Here is a 25,646-nt window from a genome sequence, read left to right as displayed (position 1 = left end):
TGCACGATTTGGCTCATTCTGAGTAAACAAATACAAAAAAGTTGTCGAAACAATCGATCTGTGAGATCGCAGCTTTAACAGGCTTGTACTACGAATTTTATATTAATTATAATTTTGTTTTATGCCATTCTTTATGTACGTGTATACGTTTATGACTAACTCAGATGTACATGTTGATAAGCTGTATATGCATAAGCCTAAATAAAACGTATGCTATATTACAAAATCTAAAACAACAACAACGTTGCTGCGCTTATTAAGGTTAAACATCAAATGAAAAGCGAATACAGACTTTTTTCTTCTATCACGCTTTGATGTATATATCTGTAAATAATTACTTTCAGGAATTCGTTTGCTTGTTCCATTTTACTTTCTTAGAACTGTGCACATGTTGAGATTGTGTGCAGGTGTTGAGGTTTTGATGTCATAGGTAAACGTAATGATTAACAGATGTGGTTATAGGGGACTTTCTGAATACATGTATCTTAATTATTTTTCCGCGTTTACATATGCAAATGACAACTTATAATTACATAGTTTACTCAATCATTATTAATTCACGAAATATGTCCGCTATATTTAACATTTTTATAAAACCGCTGTAAAAAATACTCTTTGGTTACCCGGCCGGGTCTCTTCCGAAACCATTTTTGCTTTAAAAAGAGCATTTCATGTAAGTGTGAATGTTAAAAGTGAAGCTTGATTAGTTTCATTATCGTTACGTTTTCTTCTTTTTAATTTACTGTCTATAAAGAGAACGTAGACCTAATGACATAAGCTTGTTTAATAGCAATATAAGTTCAGATTATGTAACACAGATGGGACATTTCTAACTAAATTATGTTTTAGTATTCGTATATTGTTGGTTTTATTAGTGTTTGGCGCGAATATATCTTTACTAACCAGTGCGCATGGGCGGACCGCCAAATATCCCTATTAACGAAAATCAATTTATGACTTAATGGGACTTAAGCGGTAGTATGTGTCAGATACCTTCAATATGTAAAAATAAGATCACATGAATTAAATATTAATGTTTAAGAATGGGCGGAGTAAACGTAGTGAACAAGTCCATCTTAATCATTAAGATTTTAATTCAGGGCATCGTAATGACTTAGAATACAATCTCATTGGCGTACACAATGTTATCGCAAAATCCCACGCAATGATTGTGTATCGGATGAGTGGCAGTGGGCGGACCTTGAACACCCGGGAAACTTGAAATTTTAAATGATTAAGCCTTGTACTTTACGAATGCCTATCTCATGCAAGTTAAATGGTTGTAATTGTAGGTTTTATTCTAAACGTAAATCAAACCCGTCCGGTGATCCCATATAACGGAGACATGCGGCCACTAACCTATTTCGTTGAAAATAAATGGGTTTCAACAGATTTACCGGATTCACCACCGCCTGTTTATTTGACCTTATTTGGGCTGTGTTTGTGTGGAAGGTCAACCTATTCGATCAGATTCTTTATAAACGGTCAGCTGTAAATGGTTTAAACACCTCTTCTATTTCCAGATCCCTTTTAACTGAACACCACTCCCGCCCCCGCTGCCGTCGAGTAACATGGCTAAAAACAAGCCAAAATCACAGAGCCAGAAGAGCAAGAAGCAGAAGGCGTTCGTTGTTAACTCAGTGAAGAAGGCAAAAACAAAACCAATAGCAACCAACTTGAAGAAAGTAAGCCTGTTTCCCTCCCTGCTTTCATCCTTGTTTTGTCTCACACGCACACGTGGATTCTATCCAGATGAATTAGATTGTTTTACCCTTTGATTTTGTTAGCCCTTTTATCTTGCTGTCGATTTATTGTAATATTTATTACATCATTAAGAACAAAAAACATTCGAGGAGTGCGAGCAGAAAGGGTCTATCTGCCTTGTTATATAATGTCTCTTAGAACCATTTCGCTTACACCGTTCGAATTGTTCGTGCTACTCGCTACTTCATATGTTGTGGGTGTTAGACTGACGTAGTGTGGATGCTGTTTCGATTGGATTCTGGGCCCACTTATTTCACTGATGTCTCTTATGTCGCTTATGTCACTGATTTCAATAATGTTGATTATGTCATTGATGTCGCTAATGTCACTGATGCCGCTTATGTCACTAATGTCGATTATGTCACTGATGTCGATTATGTCACTGATGTCGCTTATATAAAGGTCACTGATGTCGCTTATGTCACTGATGTCGCTTATGTCATTGGTGTCGCTTATCTCACTGATGTAGCTTATGTCAGTGATGTGGATTATGTCATTGGTGTCGCTTAAGTCAGTGATGTCGATTATGTCATTGGTGTCCCTTATGTCAATGATGTGGATTATGTCACTGATGTCGATTATGTCATGTCCCTTATGTCAGTGATGTCGATTATGTCATTGGTGTCGCTTATGTCACTGATGTCGCTTATGTCACTCATGTCTTGGGTCGAAGGCTGAGACTGTGATAAAAAAAAGTGAATTATTAAATCTTTCAAAAAATCTTTGATATTAGTATTTTTTTAGAACTTTGAAGTCTGATTGGAGAAAAATGTTGTTTTTTTTTTTTAGAATTCAGTATTCAGTGTTGCTCTCGTAAGAGCGATTTTATTGACCTGTCTAACAAACACTACATGGAATACTCATAGTATTCATATTATATTTATAAAATATAATAGTTGTTATGTAGGCGAATCCTGCACGATAATTAGTTTTAATCTTTGTTTATATTATCATGAAAATGTGGTGATTTTTTTTTGTTTTGCGGAAATTAATGAGCATACTGCAGTAATGTTATAGAATGATAAATAATGGCGTGTTATATAGATTAAGAATGTTTCTTTGAAGGTCTACTCTACCTTACTTTGGTTATACTCTCATGTGATATCAATTAAATTGTTTTGTTTTTAGATGAACCTTCAGTCAAAGGCAAAGACGGAAAAGGCTGATGAAAGTTTCCGCTCCATCCGGAAGGAGCTGACAGAAGCGGCTAAAACGTCGTCACAAAAACCGAAACAATCACCAAAGGTAACTGGTGTAAGGAATAGTTGGTTTGGGTTGAAGGAGTTCTCTCCCATGCCGTTAGCTGGTATCTCACTTTCTAGCTTGCGATGACATGTTTGCGTTCTTCCCACGCTTAACGATGAGCTTTTTTTATTTATATCAATGATATTGGATCAATTCAACTAAATTAATTAATGAAAATCATGTGCTGCATGAATCGACTTACATGCTACAGAATTTTCTATTTTAAGTTTCGATATTTCGAAAGTTTTGCTATGTAAAAGTTAGATGAATTGAAGTAAATTATTAATGAATAAGAATAGGCGGGATAAGCGTCATTAAACTGACTAAGAATACAACCTCATTGGCTGATGCATCGATAACGCAAAATCTGACGCAACAATGACAGTAGGTGGACTTTTAATCACCCGCGATAGGTGAAATTCTTAATGATCCAGTCTAATGCTTAATGATTGCCTATCTGTAAATTCATTGGCTGAAAATTAGGTTGTAATTCTTATTTGTGATATGATTTATACACCAAGGTTGAGTTTGAAGTGTTCATGTGTTTAACCGGCGTTCATTTTCCAGTTAACAGCAAGATATTAACAGAACATGTATTTGGTGTTTTTTTCAGTCGCAGAAATTGCCAAAGAAGGATGTGGAAGCTGTTGATATGGACATTGCTGCCGAAAGCTTCTCCAAATTGTGAAGCATGCGTGAAATAGCATTTATTAACTATATAATAGCCAACTTTTAAAAATGAATAATTTCATATGGAATGGAATGTTGTGTGGTAAATGAAATAAACTGGAACATCTATGTGCTTTAGTGTGGAGAAATAAGCATAAAGAACATACATTATACTAAAATTGTGCATAACAAAACATACCTGTTCGGAAATATCTCCAGAAATTGCATTTGTTAAAGAATACTTAATTCTGAAAATTGTCACAAGCTGTTAGGTAGGACATCTCTGTATTACAGTTACATTTATGGCAAGTAGTTGAGGTAAATAATTAGTTATCATGGAAAGGCTTGACGTTATTTTATACTAATTTAATATAAGGCATAGTTTCTTTTTTCCGTATAGTTGATATTGATGGTGTTTGTTTTTATCAAAATGTTCTCTACTTGTAAAGTAAACTTTGATTGTGTACCCTTATAAAATGTGTTTGAGACGAAACTGTTTGCTTGTATTGTTATTGATGTTATTACTGCTTTTGATAGTGTCTTAAAACGAAATTGAGTATGTAAACTACACTCTTCAAAATTGATAAAGAGTCATTAAAACGACTGGTTTTTTTTTACTTTTATACATAAACTGTCTACATGAAATCGTAGCTAGGTCCCTTTATACTGTAATGACCGACTGTGTTTCTCAGCTTTTGTCTGAAATCAGTATGTTCTATATCAGTGAATGAACCATTGACTGTTTAAATGATCAATAAATAATTTTGCAGAGTGTATTATCATACCAAATTCATTGCAAATAAATAAATAAAAAACAATCCATATGTTAGTTGATCTTGTCGAAAAGAGTTGGTTTGCCTGAGGCTCTTTTTGTCCCAGTGAATAGGCAAAGAAGGAACTTATGAACCTACTGTGTAACATATCTTTGATGAAGATTATTCTATTCGTGTATGTGCTTAAATAGCTTTTGTTAACGAGTGTTTACCAGTGAATTATAATTCAGAAATTACAAACCCTCTCCACCCAATAAACGCATACTCCTTATTTCCAAAAAGTTCCAATTCAGGGTTTTTGTGAAATAGTGAAGTTTAATGTTATTTCATTTATAACAGAAATCAGCTTTTTGATTTGACATTCGCAGTACATGAAGAAAATTAAGTAATAGAGGGGAGGTAAATATGGCAGTTTTGAGCTCAACTGATCACGGGGTTGATTCCCCTTTATGCCTGTGAATAACAAACTCATTTTATTTGACCCATAAATAAATGTAATTTTTATAGCCAAAAAATATACTCTACATATTTTGCAGTAAATGTTTTCCTTGAGTCATGTAATTAATCAATATATTATATGAGATAATGCGCCTTTTAAACCCATAAACGACATGAATTTACTGATTTTATGTTCCTCTACGGGAAGAACTGTTGTGAAATCCGCAGAAAACGCAGAAATAGATAGCATCCATTCTGTATTGTGGTGAAATACTCTACTTTCTCTATCTGCAAGGTAACTATCTTTGCTTGGTACATGTTCAGCAGTTCATTGATATTTGCAACTGCTGTAGAATGGTCGACTCTTACTCTGATGTGCTTATCTTTTAGGTGCTGTGTAAGCCTTTAACCCAAGTTACACAGCGTTTAGTTTTAAATAATTGATATTGTCTTTAAAAGAAGCTTCTGTCACAGTCCACTGGTCACCTGTACAGTTATCTTCACATACAACACCCCACCATCCCTTTGAGGAGGCATCGGTTGTCAGTGAGATCACTGGAATGTCCATGTAAAGACGCGCCTCGCTCTACTTGACAGCTCTTAATTACCAGTCTAGATCATTCAGAAATTCAGCACTTAAATTCATCTGGGAATCAAAATTGCCTGTATTATTTTTCAAAGCACTTGTTTTATCATGTTCTAAAACTTTTGTGTAGAGTATCCCAAAAGGTATTGCTATACTATACGAAATCATTTTTCAATTACTTCTACTACCTGCCTAATTGTATAATAGAGTTCTTGTAAAGTTTGTAAAGCTAGCGTTATTGTTTGCACTTTTTGTTCTGTAAGTGAAATGATCATAGTATTTGAAGAAAGAATGAATCCCAAAACGACAAGTTCCTGTGTTGGTATAAATTCCGATTTCTTGTTGTTTACAACGAAAAACTCCGATTTCTTGTTGTTTATTACGAAACCTATATCTGCAAGCAACTTTTGTGTGACAGAAACATTTTCTAAACACTTGGCGTACGTAGTGCCTTGTAAATACGAGTCAACCAAATACACCACAGACGGAAAACCTTTCATACATAGACATGAAAATACAGGCTTGAGAAGTTTGGTAAAGTTCCTTGAAGCACAGGCTAAACCGTTTGCCAGACATGTATAATTGTATATTGATAAAGCTGACCTCTCCATATAAATCTCAAGTGTTTCCTAACACTTTCAGACACGTTCACCGTATAATATGCATCTTTTAAATCTATTAACGCCATGAAACAACAATAAGCCGTATAGCCGCATGATAACTTCCCATTTCAAAATGTATGTACTCGACTGACTCATTTAGAGATTTTAATATTAATATCACTCTGTATGAACCATTAGATTATGGCCGTAAAACACTGCCGAGATAAATTCCCCCATCACAATGCTCTGCAGTCTCTATTACGCCTTAAAGTAAAATACTCTCTGTTTCTCCATCCAGCACTAGTGTCTTTTTTTGAATTTAATTTAGTTTCACGTACATGAAACTGATTTGGCCTGTCAATAAAGTCTATGTTACAGCCGTGAACAGTGTCTAAAATATTATTGTCAGTGGTCAGTTGTTCCCATTGGTACTGAAATGCTTTCGTCCGCCTGCTTATTTAATGTCATGTTGTTTGGGAGTCGCACTGAACTGTCCCCTGTGCGATCCCCTTCGGGGATATCCCCTTCCCCTCTGTGTTTGAGGATAACGCGGTGGATACGGCCGTTGTCCTAAAAAAGAACCTGATTTCCAAAAGGCACGGTCTTTCGTGTAATGTGTCTGTCTGAATTTCCCTGCACGTACTTTGATCAATGATATTGTCCCCGAATAACATCTGTGTGACATGATTCGTAATGGAACATATGGCCTGATATTCCTCGTTCAAGTCTCGCTTGTTTGATTCCCGCCTGCAGGCATTAGCATCTGCATTTCCCACGCCAGTCAATACTTCGGCATCCACTGATTTTGTAACAAGTTTATCAAATTTCACACTCTCCTGGCAATCCCGTCCTGCAACCAAACTATCAATCACCTGTACGATAGGCACCATAGCTCTGAGTGTGAACTGCTGAATCCTCTGAAGCCTTACGTCTTTATAGCGCGTTTTCGCTTTAATTTCTTTCCATATTTCAGGATTTACTTTACGAGGATTCAACTTCGTGACGTTTTATGGCACGGGGTACTTATCTGCCAAATAATTCCGTGTTTTGTTTTCCATTTTCTTGTCAATGATTTTGTCAGTCAAATTGGCCAAATGTCCCAAAACTGGTGAGCCTTTAGCTTCACTTAATGACAAAGCCGCGGCAATGTACTCAAATATACCAGCTTCAAATGCGCAACAATTTGCATCATCTCTTGCATTAATGCGAAAACCTAGTTAAGTTATATGTTATGCGATTTATAAAATACAAAAAATAAATAATGTATTGTTCCCTATCGTTAGTTAGACACAAACGTGACTGAATTTTGAGCTTAAACATGTTAGTCGTCTTTAAGTTATAGCAGTTTGAGTTTTAATAATAAAACATTAATTGGTTGTTGGTAACATTCCTGTAATTTGTAATTATTTCTTTAGAAATCGACAGTTAAGCAGCATATCGTTTCTACGATTGAAAGTTAACACACACTTGTAAGTACGAAACCTAGTTGATCATAAATCTATTTTGAGCTGTCTAATTACATTTTTAATCAATATAGTCTTTACAAATATTGTCATTGAAATTGATATAGCCGTAACTTGAAACGTGATACTACAAGGGGGATCGAAACTAGTCTAAAATGGCGAACGTTCAGGTAAAGGACATCCGAAAAGATGAACGTAAACAGAATTATGATTCATGTAAGGTTGCTCTTGATGAAACAGGCGAGGCCTTGCTGCCTTTTACGGAGGACAAGCTCAAGGATTTACATCAGCAAATCTCACTACAAGTCGGAAATCAACCTGTTTGTCACCAGCAATGCAGTAAGGTTATGCGAGCTGTCAACAGGTAAGACTTTTTGCATTGCTCTATTGTGTACATCTCTACGGTTATATGATACAAATATTGACTAGGGAGCCAAAGAAAATGATCTGATATTTAATGGCAGAAAACCATAATAATTCATTTATTTAATAACACAGGGTTATTTGTATATCTTAATCCACCATGGATTTTTACGAACACGCATAATCAGCAAAAGTCTTCTTTGACTGACATAATTTCTTGAAAAACGTCCATTTATACGTACATTGGAAAACGGTAGTACGGAAATGATGTAACTTGATTTGTACCAGCTTTGTCCGCGTCACAGTTTGTTCGTAATAGCTGAGATGTATATCAATGAGGTGCTATTTATAGATTATGAATGTGAGAAGGGAAAACCCCGATCCCATGATATATGAGATATAGTGCCGATTGCTCTGAAGTTACTTAAAGTTAAAAACGTTCGTAACGTCATCGTTGTTAACTTTTAAATATTTACTAGTGTGAATGGAAACACTTGTGATTTTCTTTTTTTAGAACAAGGTTCGAGTATATTATTTAGATAATTTTACATTTTAAGTTAACAACGGTGGCGTTAACAACGTTGTTAACTAAAACCAGGTCTGAACAATCTTCCTTTAACTTGGTTCGCCGAATGTGTTCTGGAAAAATGAGAATCTGAATATTTATCCTTCTTTTAATAAATTGCTTTTGCGCGGAATAAAGGGTAATCATAACATAAAAGTAAACTAAACCGATACATTTGAAGCTTCCTTATTACCAGTAGTTTATGATATATAATGAAATATATATATATATTTGAATTTACAGATGGTGCATCACCTGTGGATTGTGGAGACAAGAGTTGTTACGGTTTCATACAAATCCGAAGGAACTGGTATGGCATAAGCTTCAATCATGGGAATGGCCGAAACATCATATGAACCTAGTTGAAGTGTTTATGCTGCAACACTGGGATAAAGCTAACATGAATGCGAGTGATTTATCAGTGGCGTTAACCGTGTGGAAAAAGTGTTCAGTCTTTCCAGCCACAATATTGCCTTTGGCTAATAAACTTAAAAAGAGCAGGAACAAGATAGCTCACGGAAAATCGCTAGATGAAAACGAAAAACAAACTGTATTTAATAACATAAAGCAGGTTATTCAACACGCAGATGTGGTTAACTGCTTACAGAATCCCAACGAAATACAAAACCGTCTCACCGACCTTGAAAATGGTGAACTTTTTAAATCTGAAAATGAACTACGAACTAGACAATCGTTTTGCATAGCAGTGTGCATAGTCCTTTTGGCTATTGCACTGTTTTATATGATATCATTGTACTTCACTAGACCACAAATCCAATCATCAATGGAAAAAACGGGTCAGGTTATTTTTCTTTACTTCATTTCATTTACATTATCGAATTAATTCCTTAGATCATTTTAAAGTATAAACACAATCTTTGACACAAAGTTATGTATTAAAAGTATATTTTTCAACATTTAACGATAATAATAAAAATAAGTAATGTTTTACAGGCTGTCTGCAGGAGTATTCGCCTTTGCTTCCAACATCGCCGCTACTTGTAGATTACTTCAAACAGCATGGACCTCTCGTTGGCCGGCGATGGCTGTTTCAGTTATTGGATGAACAACTGAATAATACCAAGAAAAACGGCATTCTACTCGAAGCTGACATGGGGTATGGGAAATCTGCTATTGCTGCTCACATTACATGTGCCAAAGATGGTGATCAAGGTATGGAAATGAGGAAACGTCTTATTGCTTTTCATGTTTGTAAATTTGATGTCAAGAAAACACACCAGGCAGGAGTCTTCATTCAACGACTAGCTTCAATGATCTCAAACAATATTCCAGAATTTAACGAGACTATTAACGACTGTTTACATTCCTTCAATACCGAGCAATGCGATTCCGACCCATTTGGTTGCATAGATGAATGTATCATTTTCCCCTTAAAACAAACGAATATATCCGATGAAAGAAAAGGAAACAGGCTTATTTTAATCGATGCTTTGGATGAATGCTATGGAACATTTTTGTTTGAAAAAAGTAACAAATTGTTCAATCTCATGGAACGCCGTGCACATATGCTGCCAAGTTGGATAAAGTTACTGGTAACGAGTAAAAGGCTATCACGTAATGAGAGACTTGAATATAATTTAGACAGAATTTACTTTCATAACCTTGAACCCCGGAATTTAAATGACATTGATCTATATTTCAACCAGTCTAATGCTTCTAGAGAAAAAAACGTCACGTTTTTCCAGCTTGCCGTTAATGCAGATCCTACACAGCCTAACCAAATAAGCGATTTGAATAGCTATTATCGAGACCAGTTTGATAGATGGTATGACCACGGGTTTGATTTGTCAAAATCCATTTTGGAAGCGTTGTTGACAACCTCTCTTCGGAAATATCCAGACAATATAAGAAAAGTAATTTCATCAAATGTCGTCCACAGTGTATCACCTCCGATATTTGAAAAGGAGCTTTCCATTATACGACAGTTCACAGACAAAGTTAATGGCGAAATTGAGTTCAAACATTTTTCGTTAGTTATGTGGCTGCTAGAAAAGTGCCCCCGTGAGTACAGACTTTCCCTTTCTGATGGCCATCAAGCAAATGCGCATTATATTCTGTATGAACTAAACACATCTAATATAACTTTTGATGTCACAGATTTACTTTTACACATACATTATGCTAAAGCGGATTCAGGTCTACACGAAGAATTTATAAACATACCGAAACATGTCATCTTTAAAATGGAGGAGAAATTTCATGAAGGACCTGTGGTAAGAATAATTAAAAAAGGAAAAATGAAAGAAATACCGGAGGTATTGTTCCATCACTTTCCAGGGGGCAATCACTTTAGTGCTGAAAACATTTCAGTGGGGTTTATTGCTGCAGAAAACGGATATACTTACGCTTTAAAGCAACTGGTAAATCACGATGCGGATATACACTTTCGCATGCCAACGTTTTCAAATATATTAACGATGCATGACGCTGTAGAGATAGCAACTAATTTTAAGCACTGGAATTATGGGTTGCTAGACATAGCAGCACAAAACGGACATACAGAGACAGTCAAACTAATTTTACACAATGATTTATTCTCCTTTTATAAGTTACATGAACGAAACGGATTAAACCTCTCACCATGGCATCTTGCTTGCATGTTTAATCGTAGTAAAGTGGTTGAAGTGTTTTTGCAGTTCAATCGCTCATTTATTGACTGGAAATGTTTGTACTTTGCAGCTGAAAAGGGCAATATTGAAATCGTAAAACTCCTTTTAGATGCAGGTATTTACGACGAATGTGTGTTATGCACAAATAAATTATACTGGATTCCAGATGGCACAGCTAGAGTACAAGGAAATATGATCCCTGAAAACGATTCGATGTACGTTCTCTTTGATGACTGGAGCGAATTGGCATGTGAATCCGCCTTACATGCAGCTATTCGACAAAATCACCTAAATGTTGTAAGGGAGTTGTTGAAGGACAGCCAGCATTCAACGCTTCATTGTTTTGACCGAGGGGGTCGCCCTCCTGTTATCGCTGCACTTCAAAGTAATCGTACTGAAATGGTTAGACTTTTCCTTCAAGTGAGTAACGCGCACAGAATAAAAGTGCAATGCCATAAAATGGCGGTGTTAAAAGACAATATACAAATACACAACATAGAATTGGTAAAAATGAACACTATGAAATGCAAAGCCGGTCACGGTATTGAGCACGCCATTTCACCAATGCCTGTGGTATTACAAAACATATTTGATCATACAAAGTTTGACTTTAACCGAAGAGACGAAGACGATTGTTTACCCATCCATTATGCCGCCTGTGGAAACAACGTTGACTATCTTCAATTTTTACTGCAACGTCATGAGATGCTGTTTGAAACACTTATTTGCTTTAATAACACAAACGCCTTTCATTCAACGATTCACTGTAGAGCATTTGGTACCTTCATTTACTTTATTAATAGCACGTTGTCTAAGTCCGGTTTTGGACAAAATGTTAAAGAATATGTGTTGTACCTGCTCAAACTGTCAAATAACCAAGAAGAATACGCAAATAACGCCACTGACAAAATATGGAGTGAAATGTTCAAACTTATGATTGAAAAGTTTCACGTTGATATTTCAATGATGGTAGATGATGACGGTAACAATATGCTTCATTACATCGTAAAGAACGGACATTTTAAATTACTTAAATATCTGGTAGCAAAGAAGCGCGATGCCACTTTGGAGTTATTGCACAGAAGTTCATTAAACGGAAAGTCACAAATTACATATTTAGCAAAATACATGGCTAAGCGCATGTATGTCCGAACTGGAATACCTTTATTTACAAGTCCACATTCAAGCCCACATTCAGTTCAACAAGAACAGAAAAAGCTATCGTCTAGTGAATACTGTTTTTCATTAATATCGCGTTTTTTAAATCAATACGGGATGTTTAAAAGTGAAGACAAGATTACCATTATGCAACAATTACTTCAAATAAAAAGTTATAATTTAGTTGACGTTTATCTTAAGTATATCATTCCAGTAGATGAATTATTCAAGACAACCGTGTTTGCTACTTTTCTGGACTTCGACAACACTGGGTATGTAATTACGAACTATCTGTTGTTTCTTCTTCATGACATCAAAATGCAACAGATTGATTTTGAAAGATATGAATTTGTCCATTGTTCTACATGTCAAGATCTTCGTTACAAATGCTTAGCACATCAGTTTACACGTAAAATTGCCCTTTTTCAAGGAAATTTAAATATCCATTTCGGTGAGATACAGGAAAAGATATATCGTAATGTATTTGAACATATGATTGCATATACAGATACAAGTATCTTATCATCTTGTGTGGATCAACAGGGTTTGAATATTTTAGAGTTGGCTATAAACAGGAAATCCTTAATGTTGATGACATTGTTTAGGAACAAAGGTGTTCAAACTAAATCTCCTGAAGAACTCTTACTCCGCTCCTTTAAGGCGAACGATCATATTGAAAAAATACCAGTTACTTTAGTGAATTCCACATCTCGGCAGTCGGTAGATCTGGTAGATATTCATTTCCATACACACGAACAAATCGTGAAAATATTTAACACAACTACGAAAAAGGGTAAACAAGGTAACGCCGAGTTATTGTCCCTTATGATGCAAAACGATATACACCTTCTTAACATTGCATGTGTTCTCCGGGAAAGACATGACCATTTTTACGCTAGTTTTATTGGTATATATAGCTCAAAACTATCGAAACCTTTTATTTGCATGGATCGTTCAGCGAACTTCTCTCTAATTCACGTGTTGGCTCTACATGGCTATTCGAACACTATTGAAAGATGCGTGAAGTACTTCGGAAGAAATATTCTTGACTGTTTAAATATTGATCATTTTACGCCATTATATTTGTCCAAAGTTTATGACAAGACAAATACAACATTTAACACTATTTTAGAAAACAGTCCAAATAAACATCTCACATTTCCTAGAAAACCAGCCGAAAAACATTTTCTATATAACCTTGTTACCCAATTCTATTTTTCGAAAGGCGAACACCGAAAGGCACTGTGCTATTTGCGATATTTAAATAGACCAAAAATGAACATTTATAAAACTATAAAACAGTATAGGTGTTTCAAATCAATTACGCAATACATTATCACACCTAAATCCTATCAGCGATTTCTAAAAGATCTTAAGCTTAAACTGATTGAGCGTTCTTTTAACGAATTTCGCCAGTCGTTTTTAGACAAAATGAATTATTTGAAGGTATCCAATGCTCTTGTCTCTGTTCCCGTTAAGCAAGAAACACCTATAAGCTCAAACATGATGAAACTCAAACGTTTCATATGCATTCTACATGTGCGTAATTATAAACAATGTTTAGTTCGAAGAAATATAAAAGTTTTGTTACAAACCAAACCGGATGGTTTTGCCTCTTTTGGTAAGTATATCATCAGACTGACTCTTTCAAATCGGTTTAAATACATTTGTAAATATCACATGGACGCTTTTGAATCTGAAATGTTTCGCACACAACAGTCATCTCAGCGATGCGTCACCAAACATTTATTCAAACGGTTTTGTATTGATCCAACGATATATTTTCAGAAATTTCTTTTAAGAACAGAATACATACACTCGCCTGACTTTGAAAAATCATTTTCCGGACAAAGATTTAGACAAGTATTCCGTAATACAAACGAGTTTAAGATTTTTTCCGATAATGAAGTATATAAATACAAATATATGGATGCTTTTAGATACTATCCAATTGTTAAATTTTCTTTTCAGTATAGTATAACAGATCACCATAAAAAGATATTTCCTAATTTTGAATATATTAACTCGTCTATGAGTAGTGACTTAGTACGCAATGCCTATACTAAGTTCAAAAACGCACAGGGCGGCGAATATTGATATTTTACTCTTAAAGGAAGCCAAATCTAGCATATCGTTGTATTTTATGTTGATATGTGTTATATTATTAAACTATGTTTGCTGTCATCTGATGAGTGTTCTATCGTATGTGTTATTTGTCATGATTTAACTATGTTTGCTATCATCTGATGAGTGTTCTATCGTATGTGTTATTTGTCATGATTTAACTATGTTTGCTGTCATTTAATGAGTGTCCTATCATATGTGTTATTTATCAAGATTATGTTTGCTGTCAACTGATGATTGTCCTATCTCCTGTGTTATTTATCACGATTTAACTATGTTTGCTATCAACCGATAAGTGTCCTATCATATGTTTTATTAATGATGATTACAGATGCATTATTACTACCAATAAAATTTACCATATTAAATACAATCGTTTTAATTTACCAAAAAAGGTTTGTAAATGTCAAAACAATGGTTCTTATGAAGGACACTGCGTTTAATTTGAAAGAAAGGTGTAGAAAACACGGTATTTGTCTATATATGCATGATTGAGTAATAACTTAAAAGTTTATTACTCAAACTTTATGTTTGTTATACATGTGTTTGAATTGATTTTGAATAAAAGTGTCACTTTAATCTATGTCAGCTGTCACCTCAATCGTGTCCTATCTTTGCTGTCACTGATGAGTGTCCTTTATCGTATGTGTTATTCATCATGATTAACTATGTTTGCTGTCATCTGATGAGTTTTCTATCTTATGTGTTATTTATCCTGATTAAACTATGTTTTCTGTCATGTAATGAGAGTCATATCTCATATGCTAATATCATGATTAAACTATGTTTTTTTGTCATCTGTTGAGTACCCTACCTCATGTGCTATTTATTATGATTAAACTATGTTTTCTGTCATTTAATGAGTGTCCTATCGTATGTGTTATTTATCACCTTTAAAGAATGTTGCTGTCATCTGATAAGTGTCCTATCGTATGTGCTATTTGTCATGATTAAACTATGTTTGCTGTCATCTGATGAGTGTCCTATTGTATGTGTTATTTATCATGATTAATCTATGTTTGCGGTCATCTGATGAGTGTCCTATCTCATGTGTTATTTCTCATGATTTAACAATGTTAGCTGTCATCTGATGAGTGTCCATTCGCATGTGTTATTTATCATGATTAAACTATGTTTGCTGTCATCTTATAAGTGTCATATAGCATGTGTTATTGATCATACCTAACCTATGTTTGCTGTCATCCGATGAGTGTCCTATCTCATGTGTTATTCATCATGATTAAACTATGTTTGCTGTCATATGATGAGAGTCCTATCTCACGGTTATTCATCATGATGAAACTATGTTTACTGTCATCTAATAAATGTCCTATCTCACAATATTTCATAATGATTAGACTATGTTTACTGTCAATCTATGAGTTTCCTACATCATTTGTTATTGTTCATGATTAAACTATGTTTTCTGTCATCTGATGAGTGTCTTATCTCATGTGCTATTTGTCATGATTAAACTATGCTTGCTGTCATCTGATGAGTGTCCTATCTCATGTGCTATTTATCATTATTTAACTGTTTTTGCGGCCATCTGGTGGATCTTACGGTTATTCATCATGATTAAACTATGTTTACTGTCATCTTATGAGTGTCCTACCTCGTTTGTTATTTATCATGATTAAACTATGTTTGCTGTCATTTGACGAGTGTCCTATCTCATGTGTTATTTATCATGATTAAATTATGTTTGCTGTCATCTGTTGCGTGTTCTATCGAATGTGTTATTTATCATGATTAAACTATGTTTGCTGTCATCTGACGAGTGTCCTATCTCATGTGTTATTTATCATAATTAAACTATGTTTGCTGTCATCTGATGAGTGTTCTATCGAATGTGTTATTTATCATGATTAAACTATGTTTAATGTCATCTGATGAGTGTTCGATCGAATTTGTTATTTATCATGATTAAACTATGTTTGCTGTCATCTGATGAGTGTCCTATCTCATGTGATATTTATCATGATTAATCTTTGTTTCCTGTCATCAGATGTGTGTTCTTTTTTAAGATTTTTACCATGATTAAACATGTTTATATTGTTGTCAACTGATAAGTGTCCTATCTTACGATTTATTTATCATTAGTCTACTATGTTTGCTGTCAACTTATAAGTGTCTTACCTTATTTGTTATTTACCGTGATTAAGGTATGTTATGAGGAATGTCCTATCTCATGTGTTATTTATCATGATTTATCTATGTTTGCTGTAATTTATGTATTTCCTATCTTACGAGTTATTTATAATGATAAAACTATGTTTACTGTCAACTAATGAGTGTCCTATCTTACGAGTTATTTATCTTGATTAAGCTATGCTTGCAGACTTCAGATGAGTGTCCTTAACTGTAATTTTTATCTTGTCACTTGCATACATATCGGTCACATAACAAGATACCATGTAAATTTTAATTTATTAAGATAGTTGACCACGTCATGATTATCTACAGTCAGTTGGTCATGTGGCCGTGAAAACATACAATATTCTATTCTGAAATGTCAGAGTAAAAGAAAAATAATGCTTGAACAGTACGTTATCAAACGTCCGCCAACAACCGACCTAAACCATCACTCACCCAATTAGTTATTTCACTCTGCATAGTAAAGACACTGGCAAAGAAAATCGGCCAGAAAATCTACATGCGCACTTACCTAACCCGCACATGCTAAAAATTGTGCAGCATTCAACGATAGTTAACTCCATTTCTGTGGTGAATGACGAAATCTCACATACAACTGAAATGAATTTTCTTTTGTCGGTGCAGTTCTAAACATCCAACAGTTTATTCTTTAATATCAACATAAATTAAATCCAATAAACATGCGTTTGTAAACACTCGTGATCTTGAACCAATCCAAACTATATTTCTTACAAACTAAGGAAAAATACAACACAGTTGCGATTTGCGATTGAAGCATATATTGTGACGACACGAACTAGAGTACAAAATGACATAAACAGCTTGAAAATTGATAACGTAAGCAATAATCATTCCCGAAAAAAAAATATAGCGCAAAAAGAATGATATTCCGATCTTGGTCGACTCACCGAGGCAAAACTTAGATAAAAAAGGCCGTCTTTTGAGGGAAAACACAGAAACCTCTGCCCGTTTGTCACCAGAGATACTGGAATATTAATAACCACTTGATGTCTGGCCACTTCTCCCGTAACCTCCCTAGCAACAATGTATTGAACAATCATCGTATAATGTATTTTTTATGATATGAAACAGTATTCAGTTTGTATTATTGGGTAACATGAGTAATCAGAAACACGTGAAATTAAACAATCATTTCAAAACAGTTGATGGCAACACAAAGAGAAACCCACTAGAACTGAGTTTAAACTTATTTTCCAATTCACTCAAACGTGCAAACCGGTTTGTTATACAATGTCCGTAAAGACAAACGCACTCTGTTATACGTTGTAACTCAAAGTACTGTAAGTCCAAACTATATTTCTTACAAACTAAGAAAAAGTACACCACATTTGCGATTTTCGAGTGATGCAACTAGATATTTTAAAGCATAGATGTTGAAACAAAACAATTCAAATCCTATTTCTGCTTTAAATTCCACAAATTATGTAATTTTGAAACTAAAGCCTACTTAAACAGTCTTAAAGAGTCTTAAGCATAGCCATTATTTGATGCATCGGTCTTCCAACGACCAGACATCTTTCAGACATTTTTACTGCATTTGCAACAGACTTTGCACCGCTCGTTCGCAGTGAATGAGTGCTCAAGTTTAAATCTGGACCTACTCACTTCAATTTGTCAACAATACACTTTTCTGTTCTTGTATAACTTAACATTTCGTTTTTTATGAATAAGAGCTGAAACATGCTTGGGACGAAATGCTGGATTTAACAAAAACTCATCGGATTTTACAGTCAACTGGCTGCTGTCATATACCTTTGTCAAATCCCGTATGGAGATGCAATCTTTTGTACCTTTTGCTATAATAAATTTAAACCCAAACCCTTTTCTTGTATATATCAGATTTGCTCTTTAAACAGAGATCACAATATAATCAGATTTAAACTGTACATTATAACAATGCAAATTGCAAACTTCATTCATGCGCATAAAACCGGCGTAACCCAACATAATCATTGCGAGGTCCCTTAGATAAACAAGTAGAACATTGCTGCAAATGCAGCAAGGAGAGTACATGGTGGAAAACGAATTCGTTTGATTAGTTTAAATCGGAAATGGTTATCAATGTGTCAAGAAGTACAAGTACTGTAGGTATAGTAGTTGTGTGATAAAGTATTGATATAAAGGAGCCTAGTACATACAGTATAATGTTTGTCATAGTGTACGATGACAATGTATTTAACCAAGCCAAATGAGCATCAATAGTTAGATTACATAAGTGGCTCGAATGAAAAACATTGACTTTTTGTGTTCTTGAGGTGAACTATATTGCGAACTTAAAATAAAACAAAATATGTTTGTTATATATGATTAAAAATAACAGTTAAAAGCATGGCAAATTGAAGGCAAATGAGACGTCATTTCGTTAATGACGTTGTTGGAAATGTATTCCAGCCTCGTGTGTGCTAATGTTTGATAGTTTGATAGATTATGTTTTTATCAAGGAATGCCACTTTAAGGTCATAACAAAGTTTAACTGTTCAGGTACAGTGTTTAACACCTTTTCTGATCATGCCCCTATTATGTTTACAATTAACTGTAATAACTCGATCACAAAAAACTCCCGATGCAAATGGGGCACATTCAGTTAAATGGGAGGAAAGAAAAAACGACAAATTTCGAAGAAATATAATATATTCATTGCCTGAATTCAATGCAATAAGTAATTGTCAATATAGGAATAATCAAGATAGCATAAATAAAAATGTTTCAAAATTTGCGAAATTAATTAACGATGCTGCTTTGCCACTATTTTATAAAGAGCCAAAAAACAAAAGGGGTCTTCAATAAAATTTATCAGACTGGTTTAGTGGCGATTGCCGTGAGTGAAAATCGGAATATAAAACTGCATTGTAAACTTTGAACGTAACTAACAATGCAGAAAATAGAAATGTATTGAGTGAAAGAAGAAAGCGTATAAACTCATAGCACGACTAAACGCTTATATCATGAAAATAAAAAAAAGATATTGAAGGTTTAAAGCGTAAACGCCCCAAATACTTTAGGAAGTATTTCTCCAAGAAAAAGTCGCCAATAGGAGAAAACATTAGCTTGACGGCCTTTATAAATACTTTAAATCTTTATCAGAAGAAGCAGATAGCGGTCATAATGCTGCCGCAAATGATGTAGAAGAGGGTGAGCCCCTTCCGCACGAGGATTTAGACGTCGACGTCACCGTGGACGATGTTAAACGTGCAATGACAACATTAAAACGAGGGAAAGCTGGTGGACCTGATTTGCTTATTATTAAATATTTTATTGAAGCGTGCGACATTTTGATAGGTCATATAGTCGATTTGTTTAGCCATATACTACATAGCGGAGTCTTCCCTAATGAATCGATGATCGGTATTATAGTACCAGTATTTTAAAAGGGGGACCGAAATGACGTCAATAGCTGCAGAGGTATTACTTTGATTCGCCTAGATTTTCACATCTGTTATTCACCACCGCTCATCTGTTAACTATGAGAAGTATAATATTTTCACCGATGGACAAGTTTTGTTCATGAAAAACATGTCTACTGTAGATGACTTTTGTTTCAATGGGCTTATTTAGCACTATCTATAGAACGGTAAAAGACTATACATCGGAGTAACTTTTAGACGTATGCAATGAATATAAAGAACTGCGCGTGATAGCGTAAGTTAACATCATCGCACGCGCGTTTGGGTGAAATCTACAAAAAATGCGCTTTTCTATGTATTTTTTTCACAAATCGATATTTTTAGATATGCAAGAAAAAAATTCAATCATGTTTTCCGATTTGGATAAAAGAAAAACGACACGAGGGCACCTGCGTTGGCAAGTAACAAGGCGTGCCCAAGGGTCAGATTTTTTTATCCGAACTGGAAAAACATGATTGATATTTTTCTTGCATAATTATCTAAAATTATCAATTTGTGAAAAAAAATTGACGTAGAGAACGCACTTATATACATTTCACCAAATGCGGGTGCAACGTTGTTGCGCGTCATTAACCGCAGTAATAATAATTCACTATTGACTACAAATAGTTCCTCTGAAAATCGCGTTTTTACGAATAATTTTCAAATTTAATTAACAATCTTGCATACTTATATATTTGATTGCGCTTTATTCAAATGACATACTATACATTTCATAAATCCTATAATAAAATAAATAAGAAGTGGCGCGTTGTTGCGCTTGAGCATCTAACATGGAGGTGTAAGACGGGCGTTTTCCAGCACTGGTGACATGACCGAAAACACACGTCCGGTATGCAAGAATATATTAATTATATATCACGTGTGTCCGGTACGGATAGAAAATTTCCGACCCAATGGCACGCGCGTAAACCGGTAACGAGGCTTGCCTAGTTACTTTTGCCGCCATGCAGCGGGCCTGCGGGTCGGATTTTTCGATCCAGGCCGGAAAACCACATTTGCTTTTTTTCCTGCTTATCTTAAATTATAAATTTGTGGAAAGATTGACGTAGTAAATGCACTTTTGTATATATCACCAACACGCGTGTGTGACTAATTTTAGATCATTATTGACGTAAAATAGTCTAAAATTTGCTTTTTTACGTTTATTTATTTTCAATTTTAACTAAAAGACTTGCATACTTATATACTAGTATTAGATTGCGCTTTTTTCAAATGACATGATATTGTTTTCATTAATAAACCATACATAAAGTAATTTGAAGAAATAGAAGTGATGCGCGTTGATTCGTGTGACACATCTTTCATGGGGTGCGTAAGACAGATTTTTCTAGCACTGATCACATTACCGGAAACACACGTCCGGTATTGAAGAATGAGCTTTTCTTTCAAACCATTGCCTAGAGTGAAAAACTTAATTCACAATTATACACATCTTAACTACCTCATAACATGATGATCAATAACAAACAAAATGTACTGAAGAGATAATTGGCAATAGACTTATTTATTTGATTCGGTTATTCTGTTATTTGGTAATGCCACCTACCGTACTCACATCTACGGTTGTTTACATTGTCGTCTGGTTCATCGTCCTTTTAAAGAGTAAATACGCACGAAGCTTTCGTACAAAGTGTTCACAAGTACGAACTAATGTATTAACGCGTTTATAAAACGGTCGCTGATATCTTCATCCAAATGTTCATACGTAATGATCGTAGATATCGGGTCAAGTTCTTACAAGTGTTTTTTAATAAAACTTGCCCTCAATGCAGCATACTTTCTATTTAGGTTGCAGCTTTGTCTGGTACCCGACCCTACGCATTGAGCTTTAAATGAATGGTTCCACTGCCACGGAAAATGCTTGAAACCGTCAACCAAACGATATTCTTGCAGAAACTGGAAACCACCAGTCACGTGCCTTTCTATAGGCAACCTCATATACCATCCCTCAACACACGGCAATTATGCGCCGTGTGATAATATCAGAGCTGTTTTTGTACATAGAGCACAGTGAATGAGACATAACCGAGTATCTTTCTTTTTTACTGGTTTTGAACTAGATCGCTTTGCTGTTTTTAGCAATTGTTTAATAATACTATTTTCTGTATGATCTGTACAACCATTTACGCTGTTCACCCACTTTATGGCGTAAAATGCCGAGGACACAACATTATCATATTTCCCTTCGTCTTAAAGCTAGGTAAAGTACATAATGGAAAGTGCAGGTTTTGAATGTGACTGATGATTGGTGCATATAAACAGCAAATATATCAGTTTGTTAGCAGAGCAGGCATGTTTGCATGCTATAAAATAGAAAAATGTTTGATAAACTTTTTTGAAAAAATTGTTGAAAATCGCTTGAAATTGATATTTCGTGCACAAAAACATTTAATTTATCATTGTTTAGAAGAAAAAGCATATATTCCTACTTTGAAATAAGATACCATATTAGGCCGCTAGGCCGCTAACTTCACGCCGCTAGGCCGCTAGGCCGCTTGATCGACTTCTTTGAAAAAATGTTAAAAATCGTTTCAGACTGATAATTGGTGCATATAAACAGCAAATATATCAGTTTGTTAGCAGAGCAGGCATGTTTGCATGCTATAAAATAGAAAAATGTTTGATAAACCTTTTTGAAAAAAATGTTGAAAATCGCTTGAAATTGATATTTCGTGCACAAAAACATTTAATTTATCATTGTTTAGAAGAAAAAGTATATATTCCTACTTTGAAATAAGATACCATATTAGGCCGCTAGGCCGCTAACTTCACGCCGCTAGGCCGCTAGATCGCTTGATCGACTTCTTTGAAAAAATGTTAAAAATCGTTTCAGACTGATGATTGGTGCATATAAACAGCAAATATATCAGTTTGTTAGCAGAGCAGGCATGTTTGCATGCTATAGAATAGAAAAATGTTTGATAAACTTTTTTGAAAAAATTGTTGAAAATCGCTTGAAATTGATATTTCGTGCACAAAAACATTTAATTTATCATTGTTTAGAAGAAAAAGCATATATTCCTACTTTGAAACAAGATATCATATTAGACCGCTAGGCCGCTAACTTCACGCCGCTAGGCCGCTAGGCCGCTAGATCGCTTGATCGACTTCTTTGAAAAAATGTTGAAAATCGTTTCAGACTGATGATTGGTGCATATAAACAGCAAATATATCAGTTTGTTAGCAGAGCAGGCATGTTTGCATGCTATAAAATAGAAAAATGTTTGATAAACTTTTTTGAAAAAATTGTTGAAAATCGCTTGAAATTGATATTTCGTGCACAAAAACATTTAATTTATCATTGTTTAGAAGAAAAAGCATATATTCCTACTTTGAAATAAGATACCATATTAGGCCGCTAGGCCGCTAACTTCACGCCGCTAGACCGCTAACTTCACGCCGCTAGGCCGCTAACTTCAAGCCGCTAGGCCGCTAACTTCACGTACATCAATATTGTTCGAACAGAACCAACGAACTTTTGTCCTTTTGCACAGTTTTGTTTGCTTTCGTTTAAAGTAAATCACCCGATATATTGCCTGTCGTCACATTTGGTACGTTATCTTGTGACCCTTCCTCGTCCACGTGCGTCCTTTTAGCCAACACCTGATATAAATAAATAGCATGAGTATCTCAGAAAAATAACGATATGTCAAGTAATGACTAGTTATTCAAAACAACACCTTTAAGCAATCATGTCAAATTTCAAAGGTGAAATTCCGTAACAACCGACTGTATTGTTTCCCAGTGCTTAAAAATTATTGCCTGAAATTTTCAAAATCGATGACAAATGTTTTGAACTTGTCTTTTCGTTAAGTAAGCATGGCCACTATGACGAACGTGCTTGTAAAACATCTTTAATACTACTACTGGTTACCGTATACAACTGGCTTAACTTTGCATTATGTTCTATATTACCCCCAGAACCACTCGCATCTGCAAATACAGTGTAGAAGCAAAAGTGATCATGGTAGAGTTTCCCTTCATATTGATAAGAAATCGTTTTCTTTCCAAATTCTAGTTCTTTAAACGCTTCCTGTGATTGACTAAATCAAACAAATGCCAGGTTAACAGACGCACATTGGTTGCCTACAACAGTTTGCAAAGACATGATCTGCCCAACATAAAACAAATCGCACTGGTAGTATATTGCTACGCTACGTTTAGCCAAAAAATAGCTTAGTCTATAGCTACTATCAAATATTAAATTATATTCCCAGAACTGAACAACAAATTTTGTTCCATATCTAATACATGACCTTACCATATTACCGTTTTGGCTGGTTTTCGATTACATTTCTCATCGGCAATAAGGAAACCAAATTTCTTTAAAGACGTTCTTGTGAATACGCTTGCTTCTACAGCATTATCAAATTTTTATGCCCCCCATTCCATCATCTTTAAACATTATTATTATATTCTCGTATGATCTCAACGACGTTACCGCTACTTTAAATATTGTCTTGAAAATATGTCCAGCTGGTTGGATACCGAAAGGTAAAGAATTGAATATATAGTACTGCTGAACTCCTTTATCTGAAATAGGTCCGATGTTCAGCACAAATGTCACGGAGATGATAAGCAATTTGAAGCTCAAAAGTGAAAAGAAAATCATTCTTATCAAACAAAGGTTCTGCACTTTTATATATTCTTTTTTTGAGCTGATGTATATGTCTACATTCTAATACTTGTCTAGTTTTCCCTTTTTGTTAAAAGCAACAGGCAAATGATTAACCACATTTGGATCCTGTTTACATCGTGATACCACGCCCTTCTAGAGAAGATTTTGAATTTCTTTTTCCACAAATGTTACGTTTTCACGAGTTGTCTTGTTAATTTTAAAAACAACGTTTTCTGGGACCGTTATGAATTGTAACTTTACCCATGTTCTACTACATCGAACAAGTTCTTACTATATGTAGCTTCTTTCCACTTACTACTATTCTTTTCAAATTTACCTTCCATGCTAACGCCAACAAAACATTTCAGTTCAAGACTACCATCGTTTTGTGACGCCATACTAACTGGGTTGGAACTCTTATCCCTTGAACAATGTTGTTTGTTTCTACATTCGTATACAAATGCATTTCCCTTATCTTATCATTTAATCCGTTAGCTGTACGTTATGCAGCTCCTAACTAGTGACCCGGGTTTTTCACATGCAAAACACCGCCCTGGAGGCCGCGTAGCCTGTTGTAAAGCATCCGGTACAACATATACGTGTGTAGAAGACACCGATGGTTTCCGGTATGGCCATGATCTTGCGCTGCCTACTTTCTTAGATTTTTCCGCCTTCATTTCCCGGGCCCTCGCTTCCGCACTGTACATCCGTTTTTCTTAAAGTCATTAGAATTCAAAAATGAAAGTCGTTCTGGCATGGTATTGGACATTGAAGTTCTCAAATGAAAATCGTGATGGCCCAACATTGGACATTCAAATATGAACATCGTGTTAATTTTCATTAATTTGACATTTATAAATGAACTTCGAGCTGGCGCGACATTCAACAAAATACAACGTCGTGAAAACAGCAAACGTATTATTGAAATATTGATTTATTTTGTGAAAAATTATTTAATTCAATTCAATTAATTGGTTTAAAAAAGGTAAGCTTTTTTCATGCAGTGAAAATAAATTTCTTAGTCCCGTAACTTTCATTGTTGTCGAAATTTTCCCATTACATG

At 34.9% G+C, this 25,646-nt stretch overlaps 2 protein-coding genes across 4 annotated transcripts in view; both read left to right on the top strand.

Annotated features, from left to right (window-relative positions):
- Positions 1 to 4,490, top strand: part of LOC128243784 (uncharacterized) — a 39,952-nt gene extending 35,462 nt beyond the window's left edge. For all 3 annotated transcript variants that reach the window (XM_052961725.1, XM_052961726.1, XM_052961724.1), the window contains 3 exons: positions 1,524 to 1,685; positions 2,893 to 3,009; positions 3,623 to 4,490. In XM_052961725.1, coding sequence (XP_052817685.1) covers positions 1,572 to 1,685; positions 2,893 to 3,009; positions 3,623 to 3,697 — 306 coding nt within the window. In that variant the 5' untranslated portion in view covers positions 1,524 to 1,571 and the 3' untranslated portion in view covers positions 3,698 to 4,490. The remainder of the gene's footprint in view (positions 1 to 1,523; positions 1,686 to 2,892; positions 3,010 to 3,622) is intronic.
- Positions 4,491 to 7,679: 3,189 nt separating this feature from the next.
- LOC128242359 (uncharacterized) lies at positions 7,680 to 16,657 on the top strand. Its single transcript, XM_052959480.1, has 3 exons — positions 7,680 to 7,904; positions 8,712 to 9,265; positions 9,423 to 16,657. Exons 1-3 carry the CDS (start codon positions 7,696 to 7,698, stop codon positions 14,351 to 14,353), a joined length of 5,694 nt encoding a protein of 1,897 aa, XP_052815440.1. The 5' UTR covers positions 7,680 to 7,695; the 3' UTR covers positions 14,354 to 16,657.
- Positions 16,658 to 25,646: the final 8,989 nt, after the last annotated feature.

The sequence above is a fragment of the Mya arenaria genome, chromosome 8 (assembly GCF_026914265.1).
Source record: "Mya arenaria isolate MELC-2E11 chromosome 8, ASM2691426v1".
Lineage (NCBI taxonomy): Eukaryota > Metazoa > Mollusca > Bivalvia > Myida > Myidae > Mya > Mya arenaria.
The sequence above is the reverse complement of the archived record's forward strand: the minus strand, read 5'-3'. Positions and strand labels throughout refer to the sequence as shown.